The 25,809-nt window shown below is 38.7% G+C and overlaps 4 protein-coding genes across 5 annotated transcripts in view; 3 read left to right on the top strand and 1 right to left on the bottom strand.

The window, feature by feature from the left end:
- The first annotated feature begins 218 nt into the window (after positions 1 to 218).
- Positions 219 to 19,964, top strand: LOC126378851 (conserved oligomeric Golgi complex subunit 7). The gene is made up of 17 exons (XM_050027314.1): positions 219 to 349; positions 442 to 528; positions 1,051 to 1,131; positions 1,563 to 1,736; positions 2,318 to 2,464; positions 2,644 to 2,761; positions 3,928 to 4,097; positions 4,750 to 4,851; positions 6,839 to 6,971; positions 7,289 to 7,422; positions 8,747 to 8,881; positions 10,320 to 10,515; positions 12,137 to 12,319; positions 13,426 to 13,520; positions 17,315 to 17,398; positions 18,356 to 18,449; positions 18,966 to 19,964. The coding sequence occupies exons 1-17, from the start codon at positions 347 to 349 to the stop codon at positions 19,067 to 19,069; spliced, it is 2,040 nt and encodes a 679-aa protein (XP_049883271.1). The 5' UTR covers positions 219 to 346; the 3' UTR covers positions 19,070 to 19,964.
- Positions 19,962 to 21,986, bottom strand: LOC126378718 (gametocyte-specific factor 1-like). Its single transcript, XM_050027098.1, has 3 exons — positions 21,828 to 21,986; positions 21,502 to 21,721; positions 19,962 to 20,547 (listed from the first exon to the last, which is right to left on the bottom strand). Exons 2-3 carry the CDS (start codon positions 21,715 to 21,717, stop codon positions 20,458 to 20,460), a joined length of 306 nt encoding a protein of 101 aa, XP_049883055.1. The 5' UTR covers positions 21,718 to 21,721; positions 21,828 to 21,986; the 3' UTR covers positions 19,962 to 20,457.
- Positions 21,987 to 22,166: 180 nt separating this feature from the next.
- On the top strand, positions 22,167 to 24,691 carry LOC126379001 (low molecular weight phosphotyrosine protein phosphatase-like). Its single transcript, XM_050027576.1, has 4 exons — positions 22,167 to 22,314; positions 22,387 to 22,574; positions 23,794 to 23,955; positions 24,314 to 24,691. Exons 1-4 carry the CDS (start codon positions 22,275 to 22,277, stop codon positions 24,404 to 24,406), a joined length of 483 nt encoding a protein of 160 aa, XP_049883533.1. The 5' UTR covers positions 22,167 to 22,274; the 3' UTR covers positions 24,407 to 24,691.
- Positions 24,692 to 25,014: 323 nt separating this feature from the next.
- The window catches only part of LOC126378859 (probable tyrosyl-DNA phosphodiesterase), a 127,821-nt gene continuing 127,026 nt past the window's right edge, over positions 25,015 to 25,809 (top strand). For both annotated transcript variants that reach the window (XR_007568148.1, XM_050027331.1), the window contains exons 1-2: positions 25,015 to 25,145; positions 25,236 to 25,334. Coding sequence is in view for 1 of the 2 variants with exons in the window: in XM_050027331.1 (XP_049883288.1) it covers positions 25,109 to 25,145; positions 25,236 to 25,334 (136 nt within the window). In the remaining variant the exon portion in view is untranslated. The remainder of the gene's footprint in view (positions 25,146 to 25,235; positions 25,335 to 25,809) is intronic.

Below are 25,809 nucleotides of genomic sequence, written 5' to 3'. Positions count from 1 at the left end.
AACAGAGCCAGAATTTTTCATACTGTATAGAGCCCAAAAAATTGTATAGTAGGTACCTATAATAGTTTTTTCTACCACGTATGACAGATGAATCTCGAATAAATTGATTTTGTTAAAGACCCTGTCGTAGTGTTTCAGTCAGCGATAAAAAAAATTACGATTATCGATAAACTTTTGTATTGAATCAATATTGAATTGAATGACATCACTATGAAATGTTTATATCTGTCACGTCAACAGAACGATTTTCGGATTTTTCGGAAAATTTTCATTTTTCTCTGTATTTTCGCTGATATCTACGGCAAAAGTCGAGTTGTATTATCAAAAATTGAATTCTCTGCGCAAAATGGTACAATTTTGAGTGCATTTAGTTGTTGATATTTCTATCAGTAATAAAAATCTTCAATGATGAATGGAATAATCTTAAAATTTTCTTTGTAGGATCTAAAAACGTTTGCTGAAGATGATTTTGATCCTAAAAAATGGATTAACAAAGCGTGGAGCACCAGCGATAGCCATGAAAAAGAGGTATTTCACTGTTAAAATTAAATAACCTCCTAAAATGTAAAACTTTGAAAATTCAATAATATACCTGTTTCTCTGTTGGAGTAAAAAAAAAGACTTTCTCCACACCTTAGGGGTTGCACAGGGGGTTAGCAAACCCCCAACATAGTCATACTTTTATCAAAATTCATAGTTTTTTAAGAATAAACAGTGATTTCCAACCAGATTTAACATAGCATGATTAAAATGACAGTAATACACAATATTACGTTTTTGGCTTAAAAAGAGACAAAAAATAGGCCATGTCACCACTTAAAAAAAAATCACGTCAATTCGTCGCTCGTTTTGCCGTGAACGACAAACAGACATACACACACGTCATTTTTGCATTTATAACATTAGTAATTAGTATGGATTACCTAGTGACAAAGAGCTGAGAGATGCATCTTTTTCGCACTAACGGTATACAGCTTAGTATAAAAGAGACAAGAGATCTATCTAAACATGCTACCTACATTATAAGGTTTATACTTACTTTTTTTTCAGGTATTTGTGGCAAACTCAGTCACAAGACTACAGCTGTACATGAAACAACTCACTAACTCCTTAGATGAGACCACCACACAGGTAAGATATTTTTTTTATTATTGAGTCCACATTTTTTTTCTTGGATTGAAACTAACTTGTCTACTGTGAGGTTTTGATTTTAAAAAATCACATTGATACATGTGATTTTTTAAAATTGCGAAGGCACTATATTGCGACAGTATGTGTAAGTACGTGCGAGCGTGCCTATGTGCGTGCTTATGTATGTACGTGCATGCGTGCGTGCCTATGTATGTGCGTGACTGTGTGCAGGCGTGCGTGCGTTCCTATGTATGTGCGTGCTTATAAACGTGCATGCGTGCGTGCCTATGTATGTACGTGCGTGCGTGCCTATGTATGTGCGTGCGTGCGTGCTTATGTATGTGCGTGCGTGCGTGCCTATGTATGTGCGTGCGGGCTTCCACGTCTTTTATATTAAAAAGTAAAAAGCTAAATGTCTCTCCATTTTGCAGATAGTAACATCAATACCGCGTATTCTGCAAGATGCATCAGCCCTGCAGGTGGAAGGTGCCCTGCTGCAGCAGAGGCTGCTGTCCCTGGAGAACAAGGTGCAGGGCGTGGAGGAGCAGACAGGGCACTCCATTGAGAGTCTACAGAGGATTGACCAGTTGAAGAGTCGGCTTGAGGTGCGTCTTTTGTTTATTTCTTAATTTTTTTTTATTTTTTAGCACACCCCTGTTCTTAGGTACAGTACTGTAATAATTATAGTGTACAGTCATGAGCAATATCATGTACCCACTTTAGAACCCTGCCGCACTGTCATATTTGACATTTAATGAGACTTACGGTTTCATTTGTCAAAAAAGTTAATGTGACATGGTTTCAAAGTGTATACATATTAGTACTCGTGACCGTACTTTGTCCGGCGATTTTTCAGCGATTTCACAGCGAGGCGAGATTAACTCAAAAAAAATAAAATATCAAAAAATAAGTATCAATTATATATATTATATCTTATCTTAACTCATCGCCGCGTGTCCGCAGCGACACCGCGATCTCGCCGTTGTCACCATCATGGGCTTTCTTCATTCACAAAATGTCCAACACCAACCCGCAGTGGAGCAGCGTGGTGGAGTATGCTCTACACCCCCTCCAGTCGATTGAGGGGAGGCCTGTGCCCAGCAGTGGGACGTGTATAGGCTGTTTATGTAATGTATGTACCTACCCGGGTTTCATGAGTGATGCTGTATTACAAATAAACTTTCAGAATGCAGCGTCGGCCCTTCGCGAGGCCGACAAGTGGGCGGCGCTGGCTAATGCGTTAGAAGATGTCCTCGAGAAAGGGGTGCCAACACAGGCGGACAAATTGCACGAGTTATCTGAGCAGGTGGCTGCCATGACGGCTAGTTTAGAGGTAAGTTACATCTAAGGTTGGAATTTATTCATTTATTCCCAAAGAGGTTTTACAATAATATTGTTATGAGATTTTTTTATAAAAACGAAACAAACAAGAAACAAGAAAACCTGGAAAGTCCCTCGTTCTATGACAAAAGTACCAGGCTCACATAAGTTAATGGAGCACTTCCATGGCAGGTGTTAAGCGACGCGCCGGACTATGAGAACAAACGGCTGCAGCTGGAGACATTATACAACAGGCTGGAGGCAGCCATCAGCCCACCGCTCATCGAGGCACTCACTAATATGGATGCTGGTATGTACGGTCACGAGCATTAATATGTATACACTTTGGTACCATGTCACATTAACTTTTTTGTCAAATTGAACTGTAAGTCTCACTAAATGTGAAATATGTTAGTGCGACAGAGTCGTAAAGTGATGCTTGTAATTTGACATGCACTCTCACACACACAAAGATCTCTTTTGTAACACGCCACGCGGACGAAGTCGCGGGCAAAGGCTAGTAATCTATATATATATTTTCGTTCGAATTTGTGGGGTAAACTCAGTTTCTATACTTGTTCACAGGGGTAGTGACATTAAAAAGGTACAAATACAAAATAATTTATTTGTGTACATACGTCAAGAAGATCTTATTAAACATTACATAACATTAAACATGTATCAGTATGCACTGCCATGAGACTGGCATACAAATATCTGAAGAGTTCATGCATTGAGTGAATACATTCCAATATGTGCTGTCACAATGGTGCTAATTCCTGTAAATACCATCTAATTTTATTTTAAGTTATATCTGTCATTTTCTTATCCGTCGAAAAGGAAAGGGACGGGTAATCGACAAGCATAAAATTTATGGAACACACGTCAATTTTAACCACAAATCTAAACCAACCGTCTAAAAATTTTACATCCGTCAATAACCCGACACAGTTAAGTAGACAGCACGTCAAACGGATTGCATACCAGCGACGTACCTTTTGATTCGCCCGGGTTATTCATTCATTTACTCATTCTTCCTAAAATTAAGAGCTGTGAATCATCCGTCCCTTTCCTTTTCGACGGATATGAAAATGACGGATATAACTTAAAATAAAATTAGGCGGTGTCTGCAGGAATCGGGGCCAATGTCAATAAAATTAACAACAAACACCAACCAATTACACATTACCGTTACGAATACTATAACTTAAATACCCATATTATACTAAATTCAGTGTCGTCGTCTTATTTGAAAATTGTCAAATATTCAGATGTCTTATAGTATGCTTGGTCAACTAATAAATTAAATAATTGTTTTTTAAATTTCACGTTATTTCACGTTAGGTTAGGAACCACTGATCTAAATATTTCACTAGGGCCGCCACTAAGTAACTGGTTTGACTAATTGGAAGCCAGCCTATTGTGGGGGTGAAAGATAGGTGGCGAGGGCTGGATTGTAGTCCCGTGGTGTTGCAGCGGCGACGTCGCGCTACGTGCGGGTGTTCACGGGCATGTCCCGCAGAGCGGCCGCGAGCCGCAGCTGGCGGCGCGCCGCGGCGGCGCGGCTGGCGGCCGCGTGGCGCGCGCTGCCGCACCACCAGCTGCGCGCGCTCACGCGCCTGCTGGCGCCGGACGCGCACACGCAGGTAGCCGCCACGCGTAATATATCACACCTTTTTATTTTTTTATTGTACACATGTACACTTTAATACTATCGCCAAACAACCGTAGTTAGTTGATTACCAGCATGTCTGGAAGAAATTGCTGTTAGCAATAAGGCCGCCTTTTGTACTTTTTATATGCCTGTATAACAAATACAGAAATAATTGTGTCCTGTGCATTGTAAATGGGTAGATTAGGCCCTTGAAGTACTAGGCTGACAGCGGCGTGGAGGAGGTTGATTATGTAGTTGTTATTTGTATGAAATTCCCGAACCTGCGCGCTAAGAAATAACAAATTGGAGAGTTGGTGGCTTGTTGGTGGTAGGTAACGAATACTGAGGGGGATGATTCAGACCATGATTCTGAGTTAATATCAAATGAAATTTTCCGTCGCAAAATTAATGTTTTTTTTTAATTATTTTCAATTCTATACTTTTGCGATGGAAAATTCCACTTTATATTGACTCAGAAGAAGAATTCAATCGGAAAATTCATGATTTTTTTGTTATTTTCATTTCCATACTTTTTCGACGGAAAATTCCACTTGATATCAACAATCATGGTCTGAACCATCCCTCAAAGTTTTCGTTACGATGTCACTAACACTATATATGTCTTTAATTTCTAATAATTTCAGGTGACCTGGCTCACCAACGTTCTGAAGTCCGACACGCCTGTTTCCGAGCTGATAAGACTGTATACCGATTTGTTGCTGTCTCTGGAGCCTTCGCCTACTAAGGTATATACATTTTACATTCTTTATGTTATATGTTCCTGGTACCTTCCGACCTCGATGGTCCAGTCCAGTTGTTGAGCGTTAGGCCCACGGTTCGACTCTCGGCGGGGACGTCACTAAAATCACTTCGATACATTTTACATTCTTTATGTCATATGTTCCTGGTACCTTCCGACCTCGATGGTCCAGTAACCAGTTGTTGAGCGTTGGGCCCATGGTTCGACTCTCGGCGGGGAAGTCACTAAAATCACTTCGATACATTTTACATTATTTATGTCAACGCTCCTGGTACCTTCCGACCTCAGAAGAAACCTAATTAAAAAAAAAAAAAATTCAAAAATATTTATTTTTCCAAATTGGCTTACAAAGTTAGCGCTTTTTGAACGTCAAAAATTAAATTACATATTGGCCCCGATTCCTGCAGACACCGCCTAATTTTATTTTAGGTTATATCCGTCATTTTCGTATCCGTCGAAAAAGAAAGGGAACCTCAGGTGGCCGAGGTAAGTAGGAGGATGTTTGCCGCTTACGGTTCGCTCAGGCGTCTCCGTAATTTTCTACCGATTAGTACCAAGGTTTCTCTGGCTCAGTCCCTACTTCTGCCAATCCTGGATTATGCAGACGTTTGTTATGCTGATGTTTCAGTTGAATTGCTGAATAAGCTCGAACGTCTGCAAAATCTCGCCATAAGATTTATCTTTGGATTGCGCAAATACGTTCATATTTCCAATTACCGTGTCAAGCTTAAGTGGCTACCTGTCCGTCGCCGTAGGGATCTCCACATCTTGTGTCTCCTGTACTCCATCCTTAATCTTCCTACTACTCCATCTTACCTTAAAGATCGTTTCTCTTTTAAATCCTCTGTCCTTGATCGAACTTTGCGATCGTCCCACACCTTATCCCTTAATATCCCTGTCCATTCCACTGACTTTTATTCTTGCTCTTTCACTTTGCGGGCTGTCCGGTTGTGGAACTTTCTACCTGAGACTGTCAGGAGGGCTCCTTCTCTGGACTCTTTCAGGGCAAGAGTGAAGGCGCTCTTCCTGCAGGCATAACTTGGAAGTGTTTTTTTCTTATTCTCCTTATATGTATTATTATATAGTATAGGCTATTTGTATGTATGTATATGTGTGTGTATGTATGTATGTGTGTATATATATCATCATCATCAGCCGTATGACGCCCACTGCTGGGCATAGGCCTCCCCCAAGGATCTCCACGACGATCGGTCCTGCGCTGCCCGCATCCAGCGGCTTCCCGCGACCGTGTATATATATATATATATATATATATATATATATATATATATATATATATATATATATATATATATTTTATTATTATATATATATTATTTATTATTACTATTTTCTTATTTTATTTTTCTTTTTATTATTGTTCGTGTCATTATATGTTTATTGCACCAGCCCGTGCTCCAATGCATTAACTTCTTTCACCCTAAGGTTGCCTGGCAGAAATTGCTATTTAGCAATAAGGCCGCCTATTGTACTTATGTTTTTATTCGTATGTTTATGTCCTTTGTATATGTCGTTGTGCAATAAAGTATTATTGATTGATTGATTGATTGATTGAAAGGGACGGATGATTCACAGCTCTTAATTTTAGGAAGAATGAGTAAATTAATGTGTCGGGTTATTGACTGACGTAAAATTTTTAGACGGTTGGTTTAGATTTGTGCTTAAAATTGACGTGTGTTCCATAAATTTTATGCTTGTCGATTACCCGTCCCTTTCCTTTTCGGCGGATAAGAAAAGGACAGATATAACTTAAAATAAAATTAGATGGTATTTACAGGAATTAGCACCATTATGTAACTAACTGTAAAAACTACTACCATATCGGAATCTGTAACGCTGAGGGAAAGACGTGGCCAGAAAACCTCCCAGCACAGGGCCCTAGTCCTACTGTTTCATGTTTTCCTTTCTTTTCTTTTTTTTTTAATTATAATTAATTTAATTATAATTTTCAGGTAGTCTCAGCAAACTTGAAGCTATGCTCGTCCCCCGAAGATGGAATAGTTCTATTGACGGACCTCAGGAGAGATATAGACGAGTTTATTGCTTGTATTACAGGAGTTATGGATGCGCCGAGGCCGAATAAAGGTATCTTCATTTAATTGTCTATTTTTTATATATTTAACTATCTATATTTCTAATACACGCAACTTGATAAAATTGTCGATCGAGTCGATAAGTGTTATCGAAATGGATAAGTGTGTCATTTTCCCTAACTTGCATGACACGCTCGGTTAAATGACGAATTTGCCTTGATTCCGACCATGATTCCCTGCCTACCTCTTTGGGGATATAGGCGTGATGTTTATGCTTGTTTTTTCACTCCAGTTTTTTTCAAATAAGGAACCGAAACTCAATATGTCGGTACCAGGAGTTCATAAACTGAAAAGACTACATATTTCCAGAGACAATCTCCCCAGCAGTATTGAAGGAGCTAGGCCGCGCCGCGTACGCTCCTCTCAGAGAGCTGCTACCCCAGTACACTGACCTACAGAGTCAGCTGTTACTTGCCAACCTGAATGATCCGCAGTTGAAACAGGTATATTTTTTGTCTCACTCATATAACAGAAGCTCTACTCAATGTGGTACTTTCCAAACGACGTTCCCCAAACACACGATAGATGGCGTTGTTCACTTTAACGTGATAATTACCTATTTTCTCATTGTTGGAGTATATAATTATTCAAAAATGTAATGTAATGGCTGATGCATATATAAAACTAATCGTTGCTTGATATTTGGATCATATTATGTATAGAATGATGTTGCTACCTATATTGATTCTCTTTATTTTGATCAGCTTTATTTTGATTTTGAGAGCGGTAAACGCGCTCGGTCTGCGATTGTTGAAGTTAAGCAACTTTCGCAAAGGCCGGTCATAGGATGGGTGACCACAAAAAAAAAGTTTTCATCTCGAGCTCCTCCGTGCTTCGGAAGGCACGTTAAGCCGTTGGTCCCGGCTGCATTAGCAGTCGTTAATAACCATCAATTCGCACTGGGCCCGCGTGATGGTTTAAGGCCCGATCTCCCTATCCATCCATAGGCAAGGCCCGTGCCCCAGCAGTGGGGACGTTAATGGGCTGATGATGATGATGATGATTTTGATCAGAATGAATAAAGTATGGAAGTTGTAATTGTACCTTGATGTCATAAAAAGGGTCATCATTTATACCCTAAAACGAAGATAAAAGATGCATATGTCTGTTATCCATGAAATTAGAAGTTTAAACGAAGAAAAAACTTAACAACACCATCTATCGTGTTTTTGGGGAACGCCGATTGGAAAGTTTCTCATTGGGTAGTTTCGTAGGTCAAATATAAATTATGAAAGTCATATTACTAAGAAGCTGTAGCAAGTTTAGACGAATGAGACGTTCGTTATGTAAAAAATGACGATTCAAAGTGTAACTATGTTACCTACTAAATAAAGTTTTTGAATTTGAATAAAATAAAATGAGTGTTTAAAACGTCTAACTGATTAAGTGAACGGCCTCCGTGGTCCAGTGGTTGAGCGTTGGGCTCACGATCCGGAGGTCCCGGGTTCGAATCCCTGTAGGGACATATCACAAAAATCACTTTGTGATCCCCAGTTTGGTTAGGACATTGCAGGCTGATCACCTGATTGTCCAAAAAGTAAGATGATCCGTGCTTTGGAAGGCACTTTAAGCCGTTGGTCCCGGTTAATACTTACTGATGTAAGTAAGTAGTCCTTACATGAGCCATGTCAGGGGCCTTTGGCGTTGGTGTCAGGGTTATAATTGACCCTGACACCAAGGTTGATGAGGTTGGTAATTCACCTCACAACCCACACGATAGAAGAACAATTTTAGTAAATCCAAATTCCCCATTAATTCGTTTCATAGGAGGATTTACTCGACCAGTCCAGAGCGCTGCTGACCACAGCGGAGCGGTGTGAAGGCTGGCTGAGTGCCGCGTACGCAAAGGCTAAGAAGATCGCCGCTTACGCAGTGCACCCGTACTACGCGCCCGCCGTCGAGGTGAGCCCTCCCCATTTGTCCGGCCAAGTAGTTACCATCTGCGGCAAATCTACAAAAGCAGTTGGTAGAACGCTTCCTCTCACGAAGCTAAGCTAACCTGTTATTATAAAATTTTGTTCTCGAGTTCATATTTGGATCATAATGAAACCCACATTCCCGATATATGCATTTTCGGAGGTATGTGACCTAACCTGCATTGGGCTGGTTTTCCCTTCGGGGGTTGGAAGGTCAGACAGGCAGTCGCTTCTGTAAAAATCGGACCTGTCAAATCGTCAGGTAAGCGGACCCTGTGAAAAACGGGAATGCTATAGGATGATGATGACATAAAAAGTGACGGCCAATCAGCTCGCGAAAAGCACTTCAGGATCTTGATACCGACCCCGCCGGCGTAGTCGACGTGTGTCTTACATGACAGTGTCACGGGTTGACTCGGGCTATAAACTACTGAATTCGACTTTCATCATCATCATCAATTTAAGAGCCACGCGCTTGTCCATGCTACTTTTTTAGGAAAAATAGGGCAGTGGTTTCCCTCTTGCCTTCCGCCCAAATTCAATTGGACTTTATTGAGTTTGAATTTATATTTGTGTAGGAAAGTGAGAATGCTATGTAAGGATAATGAATGGGAATTTGATTGTTTATGGTATGAATGGAGGATGGTTAATGAATGGGACGTAAGCCAGTTTTAAAAAGTAAGAAAGGGGAGTCTTTGGTGCGATGTCGGTCGGGTGAGAGGTTTTTGGTTTGAATATAAGGTGTAAAGATATTTAAAATATTTAGTTATTTCATTATCCCGCATTTTCATCATAGATGTTTGGCAATAGGCTCGCCCGCTGTTATATGAACATTAAATGCTGGCGAGGAGTAGGTGCTACACACCTTTGCTTACCCCTTCGGATCGAAAACCATAAACATGGGTCCTGCCTACCCTGCGCATTTTTAATGGATTTTCAGTATTCAAGATTATTGACCTGTATGATTCATATATCAACATACCTAAGTGGGTATTTTTTTAAATATTTGTCGTCATTTAGGCTACTAGGTAGGTATATCTATTCCTTGTGTTTAGATCGATATGTTAGAACCTAATTAATATTAATCTGCAAGATACCTATCTCCGCACAATTAATTATATATAAGTACTTATTATTTTGTTTATTTATTATATACGAATCAGACAAATAGGTACCTACCTATTTAGACCAATTTAGCTCCTTGGTCTAATGTCCGATTTTTTATATTATATAAATATATTTATTTAGATACCGTGTAGCAAGCAAGGCCGAACAATTACTACCGGTCCCTTATATTATTTTATTTAGGTATTAGGTTAATCTTCATTAGGTTAGTGAAAACAACATTTCTTTTATCCTGTAACCCATTAAATAGATACAGATACAGGCGTGTTGAAAGCTTAAAAAAAGAACTCTTTTTCCAGGCGTTCGTCACAGCGCTGTCATCGCACATATCGACTCACAGCCGCCGCATTGAGAGCGTATTCCTGTCGTCCGTGTCGGGTGGGCAGGCCACCGGCGTGCTGTCCACCACCTTCCCCGCCTCGCTGCTGCTGGAGGCGGCGGCCGCCGTGCTGCTTACCACGCTGGCTAACAGGCAGGCGGCTGAACAGGAGGAAGGTGAGTTCAAACCTCAGGAGTTTCCAAGGGAATCAAGGAGACACCAGCTCTGACGGTACTAGGCGAGCATGACTCAGAAGAAGATTAAAGGTCATCATAATCAAAAATTCTAGGCCAGCTTCATAATTACTGACACCGCGCCTGGTGATGTAGGTCACTGACCTCACAACTCTCACCAGGTACAAGGCAAGCATAAAATGTAAGAAGCCAATAAGCATATTGCAAAAGAAATTCGAATTTTGAATTTGGAAGGTCGAGTCCATTCACCCAGAATGGTCGAAGGCGAGTCGATTTAACAAAAGTGTTTGAGAAAAGAGTTCATTAAATCCAGAGTTTATAAAACGAACAGAGAATTACCAGGATATTATAAATAGTGAAGCGATTACCATAATAATATAATTATGAAGGGAAGGTCCTATGATGATAATTAAAAAAGAGCGAATGCCGCCATCAAAAGTGGTAGTGATATCGGTCATTTAACTCACAAACCACACACGTCCCGAAAATCATTCAGTAGAGTACTAAGCGAGCATAAAATGTAAGGAAGTCAATAAGGAATTAGCAAAATATTTAAAAGAAAATTTGCGAATTTTGAATTTGGAAGGTTAGTGAACCAAAACTTTTATAACTGTCCTTATTCGACTCACAAGTACCAGGCACCCATAACTTATAAGAAATCTTACCATATCATTATGAAGGGAATGTCCTATAATAAGATTTCCTTTTGAGTGCGACATTTGAAAGAAAGAAAGAAAGAAAATATTTATTTCCATATTGGACGCCACATTTACAAACTTACAATACAGAAATAACAAAAAAAATAGAAAAAAAACAAAGACAAATAATACAGACATTAAATACACAATGGAGGCGCCCAAAATAAAAAAAGGATCTCCCTCAGCATAATGCCGTGACACGTGCTTAGCACGGGCCGCGGCGCTGGTATTATGGGAGACCTATCGAACGTGAGCCACGCGGATATTCCGATAGTCGCGTGTACTAAGGACCTTATTTTATCTCGCGTCGCGTTGCACTTACATAGTTAACTAGCTAGGCCTCCTGCAAATACCAAAAATCTGAGTCAAAAATCTAGGTAATAGATTCTAAAGTACTAGGCGAGCATAAAATGTAAGAAGTCAATAAGGAAATTTACAAAATTCGAATTTTAAATTTGGAACGTCGAGGGCGAGTCCATTCACCCAAATTGCTAGAAATTAATTAAGGAAAAACAAAATGCGAATTTTAAATTTGGAACGTCGAAGGCCATTCACCTGAAATGTTCGAAAGTTTATTCACCCAAAGTTTTGAACAGAGAATTACCGGGATACTATAAATAGTGAAGCGATTACCATAATTATCATTATGAAGGGGGAAAGTCCTATGGCAGGTCCTATGTATAAAATAGCGAATGCCACCATTCAAGCTGAATATTGATCTACAACATTCAGTAGAGTACTAAGCAAGCATAAAATGTAAGGAAGTCAATAAGGAATTTCGAAATATTTAAAAAACACATTCGTATTTTGAATTTGGAAGTTTATAGAGTTCATTGAACCAAACTGCCTTTTATTCGACTCACAATTACCAGGCACCCATAACTTATAAGAAATGTTATTTTCAGATCCAAAGGAAGAGTCGCCTCTAATGGACTTACCCTCGCTCCTTCTGGAGCCCGAGGTGCGTCAGAAGCTATCGGCGGCTAGGGCGGAGCCCCAGGCCTGCGTTGCGGGCCTCAGGCGGACTAAGGAGCAGCTGAGGAACCTCGCCAGAGCTATATTAAGACATCCTGTTGAAGCTCAATTAGGTAAAATCTGCCTTGGATAGCATTCACTAATTGGCCGGACAAATGGGGAGCGCTGATAGCTCTCAACCGGTACACAATATACATATATAACTTAAATAACCTATATACGTCCCACTCCTGGGCACAGGCCTCCCCTCAAACAACGGGATATGATATGGAGCATACTCCACCACGCTGCTCCACTGCGGGTTGGTGGAGGTGTTTTTATGGCTAAGACTAATGGCTTAACGTGCCCTCCAAAGCACGGGATCATCTTACTTTTTCGGACAATCAAGTGATTCAAAGTCCTTACCAAACAAAGGACAGTCTCACAAAGTGATTTCGACAATGTCCACATCGGGAATCGAACCCGGACCTCCAGGTCGTGGGCCTAACGCTCTAACCACTAGACCACAGAAGCTGTTACACATACATACATAAACTCACATAATCGTTAGGGTAACTGATGTAACACTAAATAAGGCATTTAAAGTGGAAATAGGCCTAATAATGCGGGGTCCAGATAAATGGAGCAAATGCGTCACCAAAAGAAGCCGAGGAAGACCATTCCGACGCTGGGAGGACGAAATTTTCAGAGTGGCCGGCAGGACCTGGACTAGAACGGTTATATGCAAAGGGGAGTGGAATAGATTGGGGCACGCTTTTGCCAATGGCCACACAGATTAAACGTTACCGCCAAATAATAGAATTTGCTCTTTATTAAATTAAATAAAACGATATTGGCCCCGATTCCTGCGGACACCGCCTAATTTTATTTTAAGTTATATCCGTCATTTTCTTATCCGTCGAAAAGGAAAGGGACGGATGATTGTCAACAACTTAATTTTATAACGAATGAATAACCCGGGCGAATATGTAATCCGTTTGACGTACTGTCTACTTAACTCTGTCGGGTTAATGGCCGATGTAAAATTTTATACGGTTGTTTTAGATTTCTGCTTAAAATTGACGTGTTTCATAAATTTTATGCCCGTCGATTACCCGTCCATTCTTTTTCAGTGGATAAGAAAATGACAGGTATAACTTAAAATAAAATTAGATGGCGTCTGCTGGAATTAGCACCATTGTCCGTGAATCTATGTCTAATAAAAAATATGAATTTACAGACAAAATACCACAACTGCCGGTTTGGTCTAACAATGACGCCCTGTCTACGGACCTGCCAGACTTCGCTTTGTCACCTCAAGAGTATATCACGGAGGTAACTTTATATTTAACTTTAAAAGGCCCACGCTGGGATTGGAACCTGCGACGTCACAGTGAGAGTAGATCGTTCTTCCAACTGGACTGGACCACGGGGGTCACCAGTTTGGCGGCGAGGGTGTGCTGCCGCCTTGCTTTACAAGTCAGTCGATTACACAAGGTTACTAAATCTTTTAAGGGGCAATTGTATACGTTTTTACAATAAGATTCCCATTGACATTCAGAATTTGCCTTTCAACTGTTTTAAGACAGTAGTTAAATAAAAACTTTACAAAAAAGGTTATTATAAAGTTAGTGATTATTTAGAAGATATGAATGCATGGGATTAACTGTCTGAGAACTGATACTAGGCAGCTAAATTACTCAATTGTATACCAATATTTTATGTTTATTTTTATTATTTTTTTAAAGAACGTCTAGGGCCCTGTGCCGAGGTTTTTCTTGCAGCTTCTTTTCCCCGGCTATACAGGTTGTGAGAAGCTGCAGTAGTTTTAGGCGGATGAGACGTTCGTTATGTAAAATTGACGATTCAAAGTGTAACTACGTATGTTACCTATTGAATAAAGATATTTTTGAATTTGAATTTGATGGTTTCGGGGTACCGAACTGAGCATAGTACCCCGCTAGCCACAAGTTGGTAGTGTGACTAGGGATCGACGATCCAACGGTGTTATGTTGGAAGTTGTATATATGCGTCTTGCTGTGTAAACTTCGATATCGCGTTTCAGGACTGCTTGAAGACTGCATTATTGTATGTGGCGCCATCTGTTGTATGTGGGCGGAACTAGGTGGCCAACTAGTTGGGTCCGCCAATTTGTAAATGGAATTAAGGTGATGCATTTCAGTCAGCTAGGTAACGCTGCGTCAGCAGATGGCGTTACTTCTGCAGTTTTCGTATTTTTTTCCATTTATTCGTTTAGTGTTGAGTTCTGACCCAGTGAAATGTTAGGTGGCGAAATCTTACATACATTATCTTTAAGTTAAGCTACAATTTTAAAGTATTTACTGCAGATATCATATTAAAACATTGCATCAAAAGTTGGTGTCATTTCAATTTGTGTACAAACACGAAGCTGTCACACACACATGCGAACTAGGTTAGCTATTAAAAGAGATGCATAATTTGAAGTCTACTTCTAACTTCTAAATGGCGCATTTGGTAAAGCAGTCGCCGCCATTCTTAAGTTTCACGGTTCAAACCCAAGTGCATGTTTTAATTGTTTTTACTTTTTGTATTTTTTTTTACAATTGAATTTGGCGAACCCGTCTATTTGTTACGGAATTTTCAAAAAGTATCACTTTTACCAATAATATTATAATTATACAATAATGTACTTTGCACTAAAGTACCTTCCGTAATTTCCGTATTTTTTATTTTGTAAATTTCTAACAGGCATTAATCGCATCAGTGAACATGCGGCTAACTAAAAAACTACTGAACCGATTTTCATACGGTTTTCACCAATGAGTAGAGTGATTCATGGGCGTGCTTTAGGGTATATAATTTATACAAGTATTTTTTTTTTGTATAAAATGGTTCAAAAATGATGATGAATGTCAAACATAATTATCGTTACAAATATAGCCGACTTGGAGCTTTCGGCGAAAACGCTGCCTGAGCCCATTGAGATATAACAAAACAATGTATGATTGAATTGTTCCTTTTTTGTAGGTCTACCGAAAAGTCCACAATATGACATAATAATTATATTGTGTATAAAGAATTGTGTATATGTATTGTATGATTTTACAAATAACGATCACAGTACAGTAATAATAAGGTAGATTTTTCCTAAATTGCGTCGGTTCAAACTTTGACGCATCGCGTTTGAAAGATGTAATAGCGCTTCAGGACGTCCCGCAAGCACGGCGCTGATGTCGCAGTATCCGCATATAATTATTATGACTTGTCATTTAGTTCCAATAAAATCCGCGGGACTTCATTTGTATGTCAGCTGGTGATAGCATGCTGGGACACTTAGCAGCTAATCGAATTCTATGTTGTTTTCGCGCCCAGTCCAGACGACTTGCAGCGCATTTCTGGACATATATTTACGCGTGATGTTTATTGTTAGGTTAGTTAGTTCAGGTTAGGACGTCTTTTTTTAACGAGGACGTTAAAAAAAGACGAGGCTAAGACGTATTGAAGTAGTATTTCCATATATACGCGGCCTGAAATGGGCTGTTTCGGGGACCTGAACTGGTTGCTGTCGAACTTATTATCACGTTTTCTTGATTAAAATTCATAAATAAGTCAAATAGAAAAAAGATTTTCGTTAGTTTTAGATCTGTCATGATGTCTGTGATGTTTGTTTATTATACATAAGAATTTCAAAATATATCTTATTTTTTTTCCCAAAGGGCAAGGCAAAGGGAACTATGCCCATACAGCCATGTCTTGTGTTTTTTTTTCTTGATGATGATTAATGAAATGATGAAACCTAAGCCCCCACACAGACTCCTACTCCGAACCCCAAACGAAGTAAGCGACTTGTTGGCGCAAAGCGAAAATAGATAGGTACACTTTGTTTATTGAATATTCCGATTTAATAATACTATCGGGAATGTTTTCCGACTAACTTAATGTGATCATTAACCACAAAACACCACTTCGTATTGATTATTTAGATTATTCAATGAAGAAAGCAACCTTCCCATTCCCGGTCCCACCAAACAGTCCGCGGCAAAGAGAATATAAATAAATCTGTATGTTGGATGGAAAAACAATTAATTATAAATGACTACTATTTAGGCCGGCAAATGCAACAACTTTTTTTTTGATTTGGTTTTCCCCGAAGGGTAAGGCAAAATGAACTATGCCCATACAGCCATTTCATTTTATGTATTGATTTTTTATTATAATATATGTCCTCTTTTAAAACACGGTACTTACCCATTATTTAAAAATGTTTAAATAATATGCGTTAAAACAAAAATATTTTTCCAATATTCCTTTTCTCAGATTGTAGTATTTTTAGTTTTTATTTATTCATACAAAATCTCTTTATAAATTGTCACTGACATTCTAATTACACTTGTCAAGTAGTCAAAGCCTTTAGAGAAAAAAAACTATCACGCACACAAACTAACATTGACACCACTACACGCTCAGCAAATACACTGTAATCTGCACCACTACAAATGTAGAATTGATCAAAATTGAGGGTCTGAAATATGGTACTTCTCGTATTCGGATCCAAAATTTTTGTTAGTTTGCGAAAATAATACACCAAAATATTACTATTTATCGGTTTTATAACAATATTCCTCTATCCGTTTTCCTGTAGCACTGCATCAACTTTTGTATGGAAAACGAATCACCTTAATTATATATTTTTTGCGAAATGAAATCCATGATAGCCAAGCGTCATAGGTTCGTATCCTGGCTTTGTGAGTTTAAATTCATGTTTGGATCGTAGATGAACGATATCACGTGGTTATTATATTATTTCTAGAGCATTTTATAATTTATCTTTGGCCCAGTAAAATACGCTGTGTTATTTCAGGCCCAGTGAAATACGAGGTAGTGTTATTTCAGGCCCAGTGAAATACGTTCTTGTGTTATTTCAGGCCCAGTCAAATACGCTTTTGTGTTATTTCATGCCCAATGAAATATACTTTTGTGTTATTTTAGGCCCAGTGAAATACGCTTTAGTGTTATTTGAGACCCAGTGAAATACGCGGTAGTGTTATTTCATGCCCAGTGAAATAAGCGGTTGTCATTTCAGGCCCAGTGAAATACCCTGTTGTGTTATTTGAGGCCCAGTGAAATACCCTGTTATGTTATTTCAGATCGGTCAGTATCTAATGACGTTGCCTCAACATTTGGAAATGCATCTGTCGGACAAACAGGCGCCGTGGCAATTCCTGTCGGAGGTGAGTGGACTATAGCAGGCGCGGCGCGAATGAGGATTAAAACTAGAAGCTCAAATGTAGGCAGCAGCACTGTGAAGTGTTCCTAAATTTTTGACAGTTCTCCATACTGGCCAGCTGAAATTCGTGATAAATTGCTTTAAAATGTGGAGCAACGTGGAGTGTATCCCGTCTGAAGGATGAGTTACGAAAAAGAAAAGTCATCTGTTGGAAAAGGCTGAAAATATTTTTTCTAAGTTTACAACACTATGACTTTGCGGTTAAACGCCGCGCAATCAGTTATAGTGTAAAAATATAACCAAAACAATGTTTGTTTACTCAAATAGTATGGGGAACTGTCGAAATTTAAGAACACTCGACAGTAGTGACACTTGATGGGAGAAATGGGCAGTTTTATCCTCATTCTATCGAGGGTTTTGACCAATAGGCGTAGCGAATGCTATCTACGATAAGCGTCGTGCGGCTATTGGTCGAAACTTCGATATAATTCGCACCGCGAGGGCTGAAAGAGATTTCTACTTAGCAGTTAGGCTGTCTATTATACACTTCCTATTTCTCTTTGGTTTTGAATATTTCTACTTCCCGCGTGTGCAAATAACCTGATCTCATAGAATAAAGAATACGTATAGAATGGTAATTCTCCCCCTCCCCCGCACCTATTCGTATCGAGCGCCTACCTCACCCCCTCTGGGTCTTTCTTTAGCCACACCCCAGACACTTCATACAAACAACCTCGTTTTACACAGACACTACACATTGACGTTATCGTACACGCGCATCTGTTTGTGTGACGTCTGTCGCTCATACGATTGAAGACTAAAGTAAGACCGAGGGGGTGAGGTAAACCTAGCTCAGCCGCTGGTGGGGAGCGGAGAAATGCCGTTCTATACGTAGTATTATTCCTTATTCTATGCCTCTGTCTGCAGGCGTGCAATGAACTTAATACATAATTATTTTCAGGTATGCACGCATACATGCGAAGTATATGCTGAGAAGATATTGAACATAAGAAATATGGACCCTTTGGGAACTAAGCGATGTCTTACTGATATTGGTAAGGTCCATACATACATAAACTCACAACTATTTCCCATCGGAGTAAGCAGAGACCAGTCCATTTGCTTCGATCCTGACACACTTCTCTTGCTTCCTCCACATTCATCAATCGTTTCATACACGCACGCCGGTTCAGAGTAGATCGTATTAAACCTTTTCTAAGGACATCTCCAATTTGATCAATGTACGTTCATCATGAAAAATAGCTAAATTGTCATCTTTAAGATAAATTTAAATGTACACGTCTGAATTTTTTTCGATTTAAATTTTCTCTTTGTAAGTCCCTAAGCATGGGTGTTATAAACACAGAAATCAATGAATGTTTTTTCGCTTCTATAATACAGGGTGTTAGTGACATCGTAACGAATACTGAGGGGGATGATTCAGACCATGATTCTGAGTAGTTTCCAGTAGAGTAGAACAGAAAATAATTTAAAAAAGAAACAAAAATTTTCATACATCTTCCGACAAGAAAATCCTGACACCCTGGAATAATCATGATTTTCATTTCCAGTATACCTGTCAAGCGTGGTGGAAGACCTGGGTGGCAATGTGACTCCAGCTCTCAAGAGCCTGGAGAAATCACTACGAGCTGCCACTCCCGCGCCGAGCGAGTGAACATCTGTCGTGTGGGTTGAGAGGTGGATTACCAACCTCATCGACCCTGGTGTCAGGGTTACTATTGACCCGCCAAAGGCCCCTGACATGGCTCATGTAACGACTACTTACTTATATCAGTAAGTGGTTATCGGGACCAACAGGACGGTATTACCCAGAGGGGGCGAGGTCGGCGTCCTGTACGAAATGGTGCGGGGCAGAGAGATACCGTTCTGTAGTCATGAGCAATATCATGTACCCACTTTAGAACCCTGTCGCACTATCATATTTGACATTTAATGAGACTTACGGTTTAATTTGTCAAAAAAGTTAATGTGACATGGTTTTAAGTGTATACATATTAATACTCGTGACCGTACGTAGTATTAATTATTATTTATTCCCTGCTAGTGTGAAGGTGCTGTAAGTGCAATATAAAAAAAAGTTTGCCAGTATGGGCATCTATGTAACATTTATGTGAAGTGTACAGGGTGTTAGTGACATCGTAACGAATACTGAGAGGGATGATTCAGACCATGATTCTGAGTTAATATCAAGTGGATTTTTCGGTCGCTAAATTCATGTTCTTTTTACATTATTTTTAATTCTGGAAAATTCCGCTTCATATACTAACTCAGAATAATGAGTTGAATCATCCCCATCAGTATTCGTTACGATATGACTTACACCCCGTACAAGTCGTACAAGTATGTATGGGTAATAGTGACACCGTAACGAATACTGAGGGGGATGAGTCAATCCATGTTTGAGTTGATATCAAGTGAAATTTTCTATCGGAAAATTCATGAATAAACTCAGAATCATGGCCTGAATCAGCACTCAGTTTTCGTTACGATGTCACTAACACCCTGTATATAATAATAAAGGTGTATATTAAAAAAATAAAATAAGATTATTAAAAAAAATATAACGTTTTATTTATGGTATTTACCTTAGAACTAAGTAATAATACTTTTTAATTATAATCACGAAAAGTCAGAGATAACAACGAAAAATAAGTTCTTATTTTAAAATTAAAACTTAATAGTACAGTGCAGTAAAACTATGGTTGTTTTTACAACTCGGGAATGACAAGTACAATATTTAAGACACCAGCGGGCTTAGCACCGTAAGCACGCGACTCTCTTACGACAGAGATCATCTGTCTCTTTCTGTGCAGTATAGTGTGAGAGAGATGGATCACGTATGTCGAGGCGAGAAAGAGTCGCGCGCATACGGTGCTAAGCCCGCAGGCCTGAGGGTGCCCAGTTGGGCGCGAACCTCGGCTCAGGGCGTCTATCCTTTCCTGTTACAAGCGCGTATGCGTGCAAGAATATAACTAATAAGTGCATGAAAATAGGACATTTCTTAAGCTAAAGTATGGCAGACAGCTAGAATTGCATTCTCAGTCATTGATCCCAAATTTCGTGGTTAGGATCGGTCTCCGGCAGGTAATCCTTCTGCAAAATAGGTTTCGGTGTTGTCAGCGCACCGGTAGCCTTAGGAAGAAAAAAAAATCTATTATATAAATGGTTATATAGAAACAATATGGTTAGCACTACAAAAGACAATTATTTGTTTATTTAATGGATCACTTACAGCTATGCACATTATAACATTTAGTTCTTCTATTGTGTGGGCTGTGAGGTGGAGTACCAACCTCATCAATACTGGTGTCAGAGATACTATTGAGCCGCCAAAGGCCTGACATGGCTCATATGTTATGTTATGTTAGTGGGCTCTGTTTTCCGCATTTAGACTCTAAGATGGCCCATTATGCGTGAAATTGTTGACTACGTAAGCCAACCTATCTCCTTCCAGAAGCTCAGAAGCCTCCTGGGGTTTTCACAGGCTTCGCGGAGCGACCCATTCCTTTGAGGATTTTAACCCGTTGTGCTGACACTCCCGTGTATTCCAGGATTACATGGGGGGCAGTTTCTTCTGCGTCCAGACAGCCTCTGCAAAGCGGGCTGTCCGTTATCCCTAAGTTAAATAGGTGCTTGTTGAGTGGGCAGTGACCCGTAATACTGCCCACTACTATTCGAAGGTCATTGCGGTTTAAACGAAGCAGTCGGCGAGTGAAGCTCTTGGATATCATAGGCATGATATCCTTCAACTGTCTGCATGTGGGCAGCTGTGCCCATCTGTCGTTGTGTAGTTGACATGGCTCATGCAATGACTACCCACTAACATCAGTAAGTAGTAACTGGGACCAACGGCTTAATGTGCCTTCTGAAGCATGGATCATCTTACTTTCGGACAATCAGGTGATTCAAGCCAGCAAAGTCCTTACCAAACAATGGACAGTCTCACAAGGTGATTTCGACAATGTCCCCATCCGGAATCGAACCTGGACCTCCAGATCGTGAGCGTACTGCTCTAACCACTAGACCATAGATGCTGCTTTTTACTAAGTTTATATATTACTGTCTTAAAACTGTTCAAAGTTATACCTTCGGCAGCTCCTCAGGGAACATTGCTAGCTTTGCAGGACATAATCTGATGTGTTCTTCTATGTCTTCTTTGGTATACCTATGGGTGGCATTGTAAGGGCAGATTTCTAGCTTTGGGTAGTTCTTTTCACACTTTATAATGTGAGCCTGAAGCCGAGAAAGCGGCACGCGGTGAATCTTGTCGTATGGACAGTGCACCCATGGGTCTAACTCCATTTTCCTGCAAAATTTTAGGTTGCTTTTTATTGTTTAAACATTAAAAACATAGTGACAACTTTCCAGGCGAATCTTCGCGAAGGATTCACGTAAATGTGAAAAAATCTTACCTTAACAAAGCAGAAATAAATTATGAGGATTTCCTTGTAATTATTGCGTCAGTATCAGTTACAGAAATAAAGTTTAAACAAACCGCTAAATTCGTAGAAAATCAATCAAAGAAAGCAAAACCAAAGCGCAGCGCACGCAAGTTTTTTTTTTATACTAGTTTGTCCAAGGTTTCTTCCAAGTTCAGACTTTAAATAAAAACGTTATGTATAACGTTATTTATATTAAAAGCTTCGACGTTTCGACGTTAGTGATAAAACTGTCAGTAAATGCGCTTTTTAGGTACGTTTTTATATAGCGTTGTTTCTTGTTTCACTTACAAGTATTAAGCACTGTTTGTAATAATATAAATAAACACTTCTTTGACATTTGTCCTAGATCACATCATCACAACAACATCGTTTCATTTTCCTAATCCTCACAAAACCTCGAAATAATAACCAAAAACTATGTCTGACGGGAAGAAGAAAGCTTTGTTCATATGCCTAGGTAAGTCAGCTTCAAGAATTAAAGCTAAATACTTACAAGAACATTAAGATTTAATTTGTTTTTGTGTTTTAGGCAACATTTGCCGGTCGCCTATAGCTGAAGGAGTATTTCAAAAGACGGTTAATGATATGGGCTTAGGGGATAAATGGGAGATTGATAGTGCCGCTATAGGGGGCTGGCATGTCGGCAACCCACCGGACTGGAGGGCTCAGGATACATTGAAGAAACATGATGTTCCTTACGATAACACCGCTAGACAGGTTAGTTCTTGATACCACAGCCATAGTAGGCTACTGGCCCCGATTCCTGGAGACACCGTCTAATTTTATTTTAAGTTATATCTGTCATTTTCATATCCGTCGAAAAGGAAAGGGACGGATGATTCACAGCTCTTAATTTTAGGAAGAATAATAATAATAAAATAATAATAATAATAAAAACGTTTATTTGCTCGAATATACATTGTTAAAGGTCTTAAAAGGTCTTAGGAGTAAATGAACGTGTCGGGTTATTGACTGATGTAAAATTTTTAGACGGTTGGTTTAGATTTGTGCTTAAAATTGACGTGTGTTCCATAAATTTTATGCTTGTCGATTACCCGTCCCTTTCCTTTTCGGCGGATAAGAAAATGACAGATATAACTTAAAATAAAATTAGATGGTATTTACAGGAATTAGCACCATTTTCTAGTTAAAAAACTGTACAAAAAGACATTGTAAAGAAGAAAAAATAAATAAAAGTGTCAACTCTAAAAGAGTAAAATGCTTTTAAAAAGTAAAAAAAAAACTGGCCAGATTAAAAAAAAAGAATGTTCAGCAGGAGATTTATTCGAAAGTAGGAAGAAATCTTATCTTATCTAGCCTAAAGTGTCCCACTGCTGGGCAAAAGCCTCCCTCCATTTCTTCCAGGACTCTCCTCTCTCTTTCCTGTCTGAGGAAGAAATACATTCTGGTATTGTTTGTAACCATTTTCTAATTGGGTAATTTCCTAGGTTAAAGATAAATTATGAAATACTGATTACTAAATATTTTTTTTATAAATTAATAATAAAAAAAATGAAAAAATTAAGACAGAACTGGTGACAAAAAACATTTTCTTTTTTCTATTTAACTTTAATGAATTTTAACAAAGAAAAATGTAACAAGTTGCGATATTTTGTCACATTTTTCTATGACATCACAGATTGCATTTCATACAATTTAGTAAAAAGTAACTGGTTTGACTAGTTGGACACTACCCTATTTTAGAACATATAAGGCGTTTCATTGTCACTGTTTTTGAGGAGAAAATACATGTGGTTTCTGTCTACACCATTGTTTTATAATAATTCTATTTTAATGTTTAATTTCTTTAGAACCTTGACGTTGGCAGAATCGTCGTTTCTGAATGATGCAGCTATAAAGAAGAAGTTGAAGATGATATTATGTGGTACAATTTAACTGAGGCGAGTTTTATTATAAAAGCGATCTCTATCTTCAGATCACCTCAGAAGACTTTAACCACTATGACTACATCTTTGGCATGGACGAAGCCAACATGCGGGACCTGAAGAAGCGAGCACCAAAGGGCTCTAAAGCCAAGTTGTTGATGTTCGGAGACTTCGATCCCAAAGGTGATAGGATTATCAGGGATCCTTATTATGTGAGTATTCATTTCGTAATAAAATTGGAGATGTCCTTAGAAAAGGTTCAGTACGATCTACTCTGAACTGGCGTGCGTATGTGAGACGATTGATGAATGTGGAGGAAGCAAGAGAAGTGTGTCAGGATCAAAGCAAATGGAATTCCATAGTCTCTGCTTACCTCGTTAGGAAATAGGCGTGGGTATGTATGTATTTAGGGGTCGTCATTATCTCCCTAGCATTACCACGTTTTTCACAGGGTCCGCTTACCTAACCTGAAGATTTGACAGGTCCAGTTTTTTGTTACATTTGTTTTTGTTACATAATGAATAAAGATATTTTTGAATTTGAATTTAATTTTCTGTTCTTTATTTACAGGACAGTGACTCGAAAGGGTTCGAGAAGTGCTATGAGCAGTCTGTAAGGTGTGCTAAAGGGTTTCTGGAACATCTGGAAAAGGAAAATAAATAGAATATAACTTAATATAAGATTATAGTGATTGGCAAATGTTTTCCAATCGAAATCATATATCGGAAATTATTCATATCTTGTGAATTTTTATACGTAAAAGATTCAAAAGTACATGAAAAGTACAGTAATGTATAAAGTGAATAATGTCACGATACTTAGTATAATAACCGTTATTAATGTTATTTTTATTTTTCATCACATCACTAATTTAAGAGCCTGGCTCTTGTCGATGTACCTAGTATGAGAATTTTATTGTTAAATAAAAGATAATCATTCCGAAGTAAATGTTTTCATTATTTTATTTATTTATCATACTCTTGTTCACGCCACAAAAGAGAATGTAGTCGCTATGTTTCACTCCACTGTTGATATTACATAATGAGCGTAGTTGTAAAAAAATAAGACATGATAAAAAAATATTGATGTATGATTTTTTTAAGTATTTTAATCTACTTTATTTGGGGAAGTTAATATTCAGAAAAAACATAATATCAGGATTACGTTTTAAAATGTTATTTTAGACTATTTATAACGTTATTCCTGTTATTAACTAACAACTTTGCATGAAACGAAGGTGCTCCATTAAACAGCTGATTTGTCAACAACTGTCAAAGTCAATTTTGAACTTTTGAAGGTAACCACATCAACAAAGTTGTATATTTCTCTATTTTTTTTATATAAAACGTGCTTATTTTATTAGTTATGAATGTTCCAAACAAACGCAAAGACACAATGGAAGGTATAATACACAGATTTATTCGTATATGATAACGTTATTTCGTAATAAATACGTGTTTATTTCATGGCGTATTTTGCTCCCGTATTTTAGACAATAAAGCTCCGAAAAGAGTGAAAAAGGAATGCAGTTATGGTGAGACGTGTTACAGACGAAATCCTGCGCATTTTAGGGAGTTCAGTCATCCACATTGTAAGTTAAATCTTCGTAGAATATTACTGTTAACTTTTTGGTTACTTTTTGTTGACAATACCTGTTTATAGAATGAATTACATCTTGCTCGGGATTTCCCATAGAATTTTCCATATTTTTTATATAAACCGGCTTGACAAAACGGCTAGCGCCGGTTCGAAACCCTGGCATTGGACGCCGACTCACCAATCACTTTGGTCTAACAGCTCGGTGAAGTGTGGGTACTTAGTTCATCTTGCGATGAATGTGCCTGTGACTACACCAATGAGAGAATTTCCAGGCTAAGTTCTTTAATAATTATACTGCAGGGTTTGCAATGGAATCAGTATAATATAATTATCAAAATATGTTTTTCCTTATTAGCTCACTGACATCACACCAATCAACAAAGGTTGCTATGCAACGTATCCATAAAGCCTATGCTAGAAGGCGCTATACAATGTCCTTCTTAACATTCCCTCTCCTGTTTAAATAG

Source organism: Pectinophora gossypiella, chromosome 27 (assembly GCF_024362695.1).
Source record: "Pectinophora gossypiella chromosome 27, ilPecGoss1.1, whole genome shotgun sequence".
Lineage (NCBI taxonomy): Eukaryota > Metazoa > Arthropoda > Insecta > Lepidoptera > Gelechiidae > Pectinophora > Pectinophora gossypiella.
The sequence above is the reverse complement of the archived record's forward strand: the minus strand, read 5'-3'. Positions and strand labels throughout refer to the sequence as shown.

What these genes read in the sequence shown, in the direction of transcription:
- LOC126378851 (XM_050027314.1), top strand. An exon ending in GCGATAGCCATGAAAAAGAG is followed by an intron (nt 529 to 1,050) that starts GTATTTCACTGT and finishes CTTTTTTTTCAG; the next exon opens with GTATTTGTGGCAAACTCAGT. An exon ending in GGCGGCTGAACAGGAGGAAG is followed by an intron (nt 10,516 to 12,136) that starts GTGAGTTCAAAC and finishes TGTTATTTTCAG; the next exon opens with ATCCAAAGGAAGAGTCGCCT.
- LOC126378718 (XM_050027098.1), bottom strand. Translation starts at nt 21,717, where the DNA reads ATGGAGTTAGACCCATGGGTGCACTGTCCATACGACAAGATTCACCGC. An exon ending in TCCCTGAGGAGCTGCCGAAG is followed by an intron (nt 20,548 to 21,501) that starts GTATAACTTTGA and finishes TTTCTTCCTAAG; the next exon opens with GCTACCGGTGCGCTGACAAC.
- LOC126379001 (XM_050027576.1), top strand. Translation starts at nt 22,275, where the DNA reads ATGTCTGACGGGAAGAAGAAAGCTTTGTTCATATGCCTAG. An exon ending in AGCTTTGTTCATATGCCTAG is followed by an intron (nt 22,315 to 22,386) that starts GTAAGTCAGCTT and finishes TTTGTGTTTTAG; the next exon opens with GCAACATTTGCCGGTCGCCT. An exon ending in TTATCAGGGATCCTTATTAT is followed by an intron (nt 23,956 to 24,313) that starts GTGAGTATTCAT and finishes CTTTATTTACAG; the next exon opens with GACAGTGACTCGAAAGGGTT.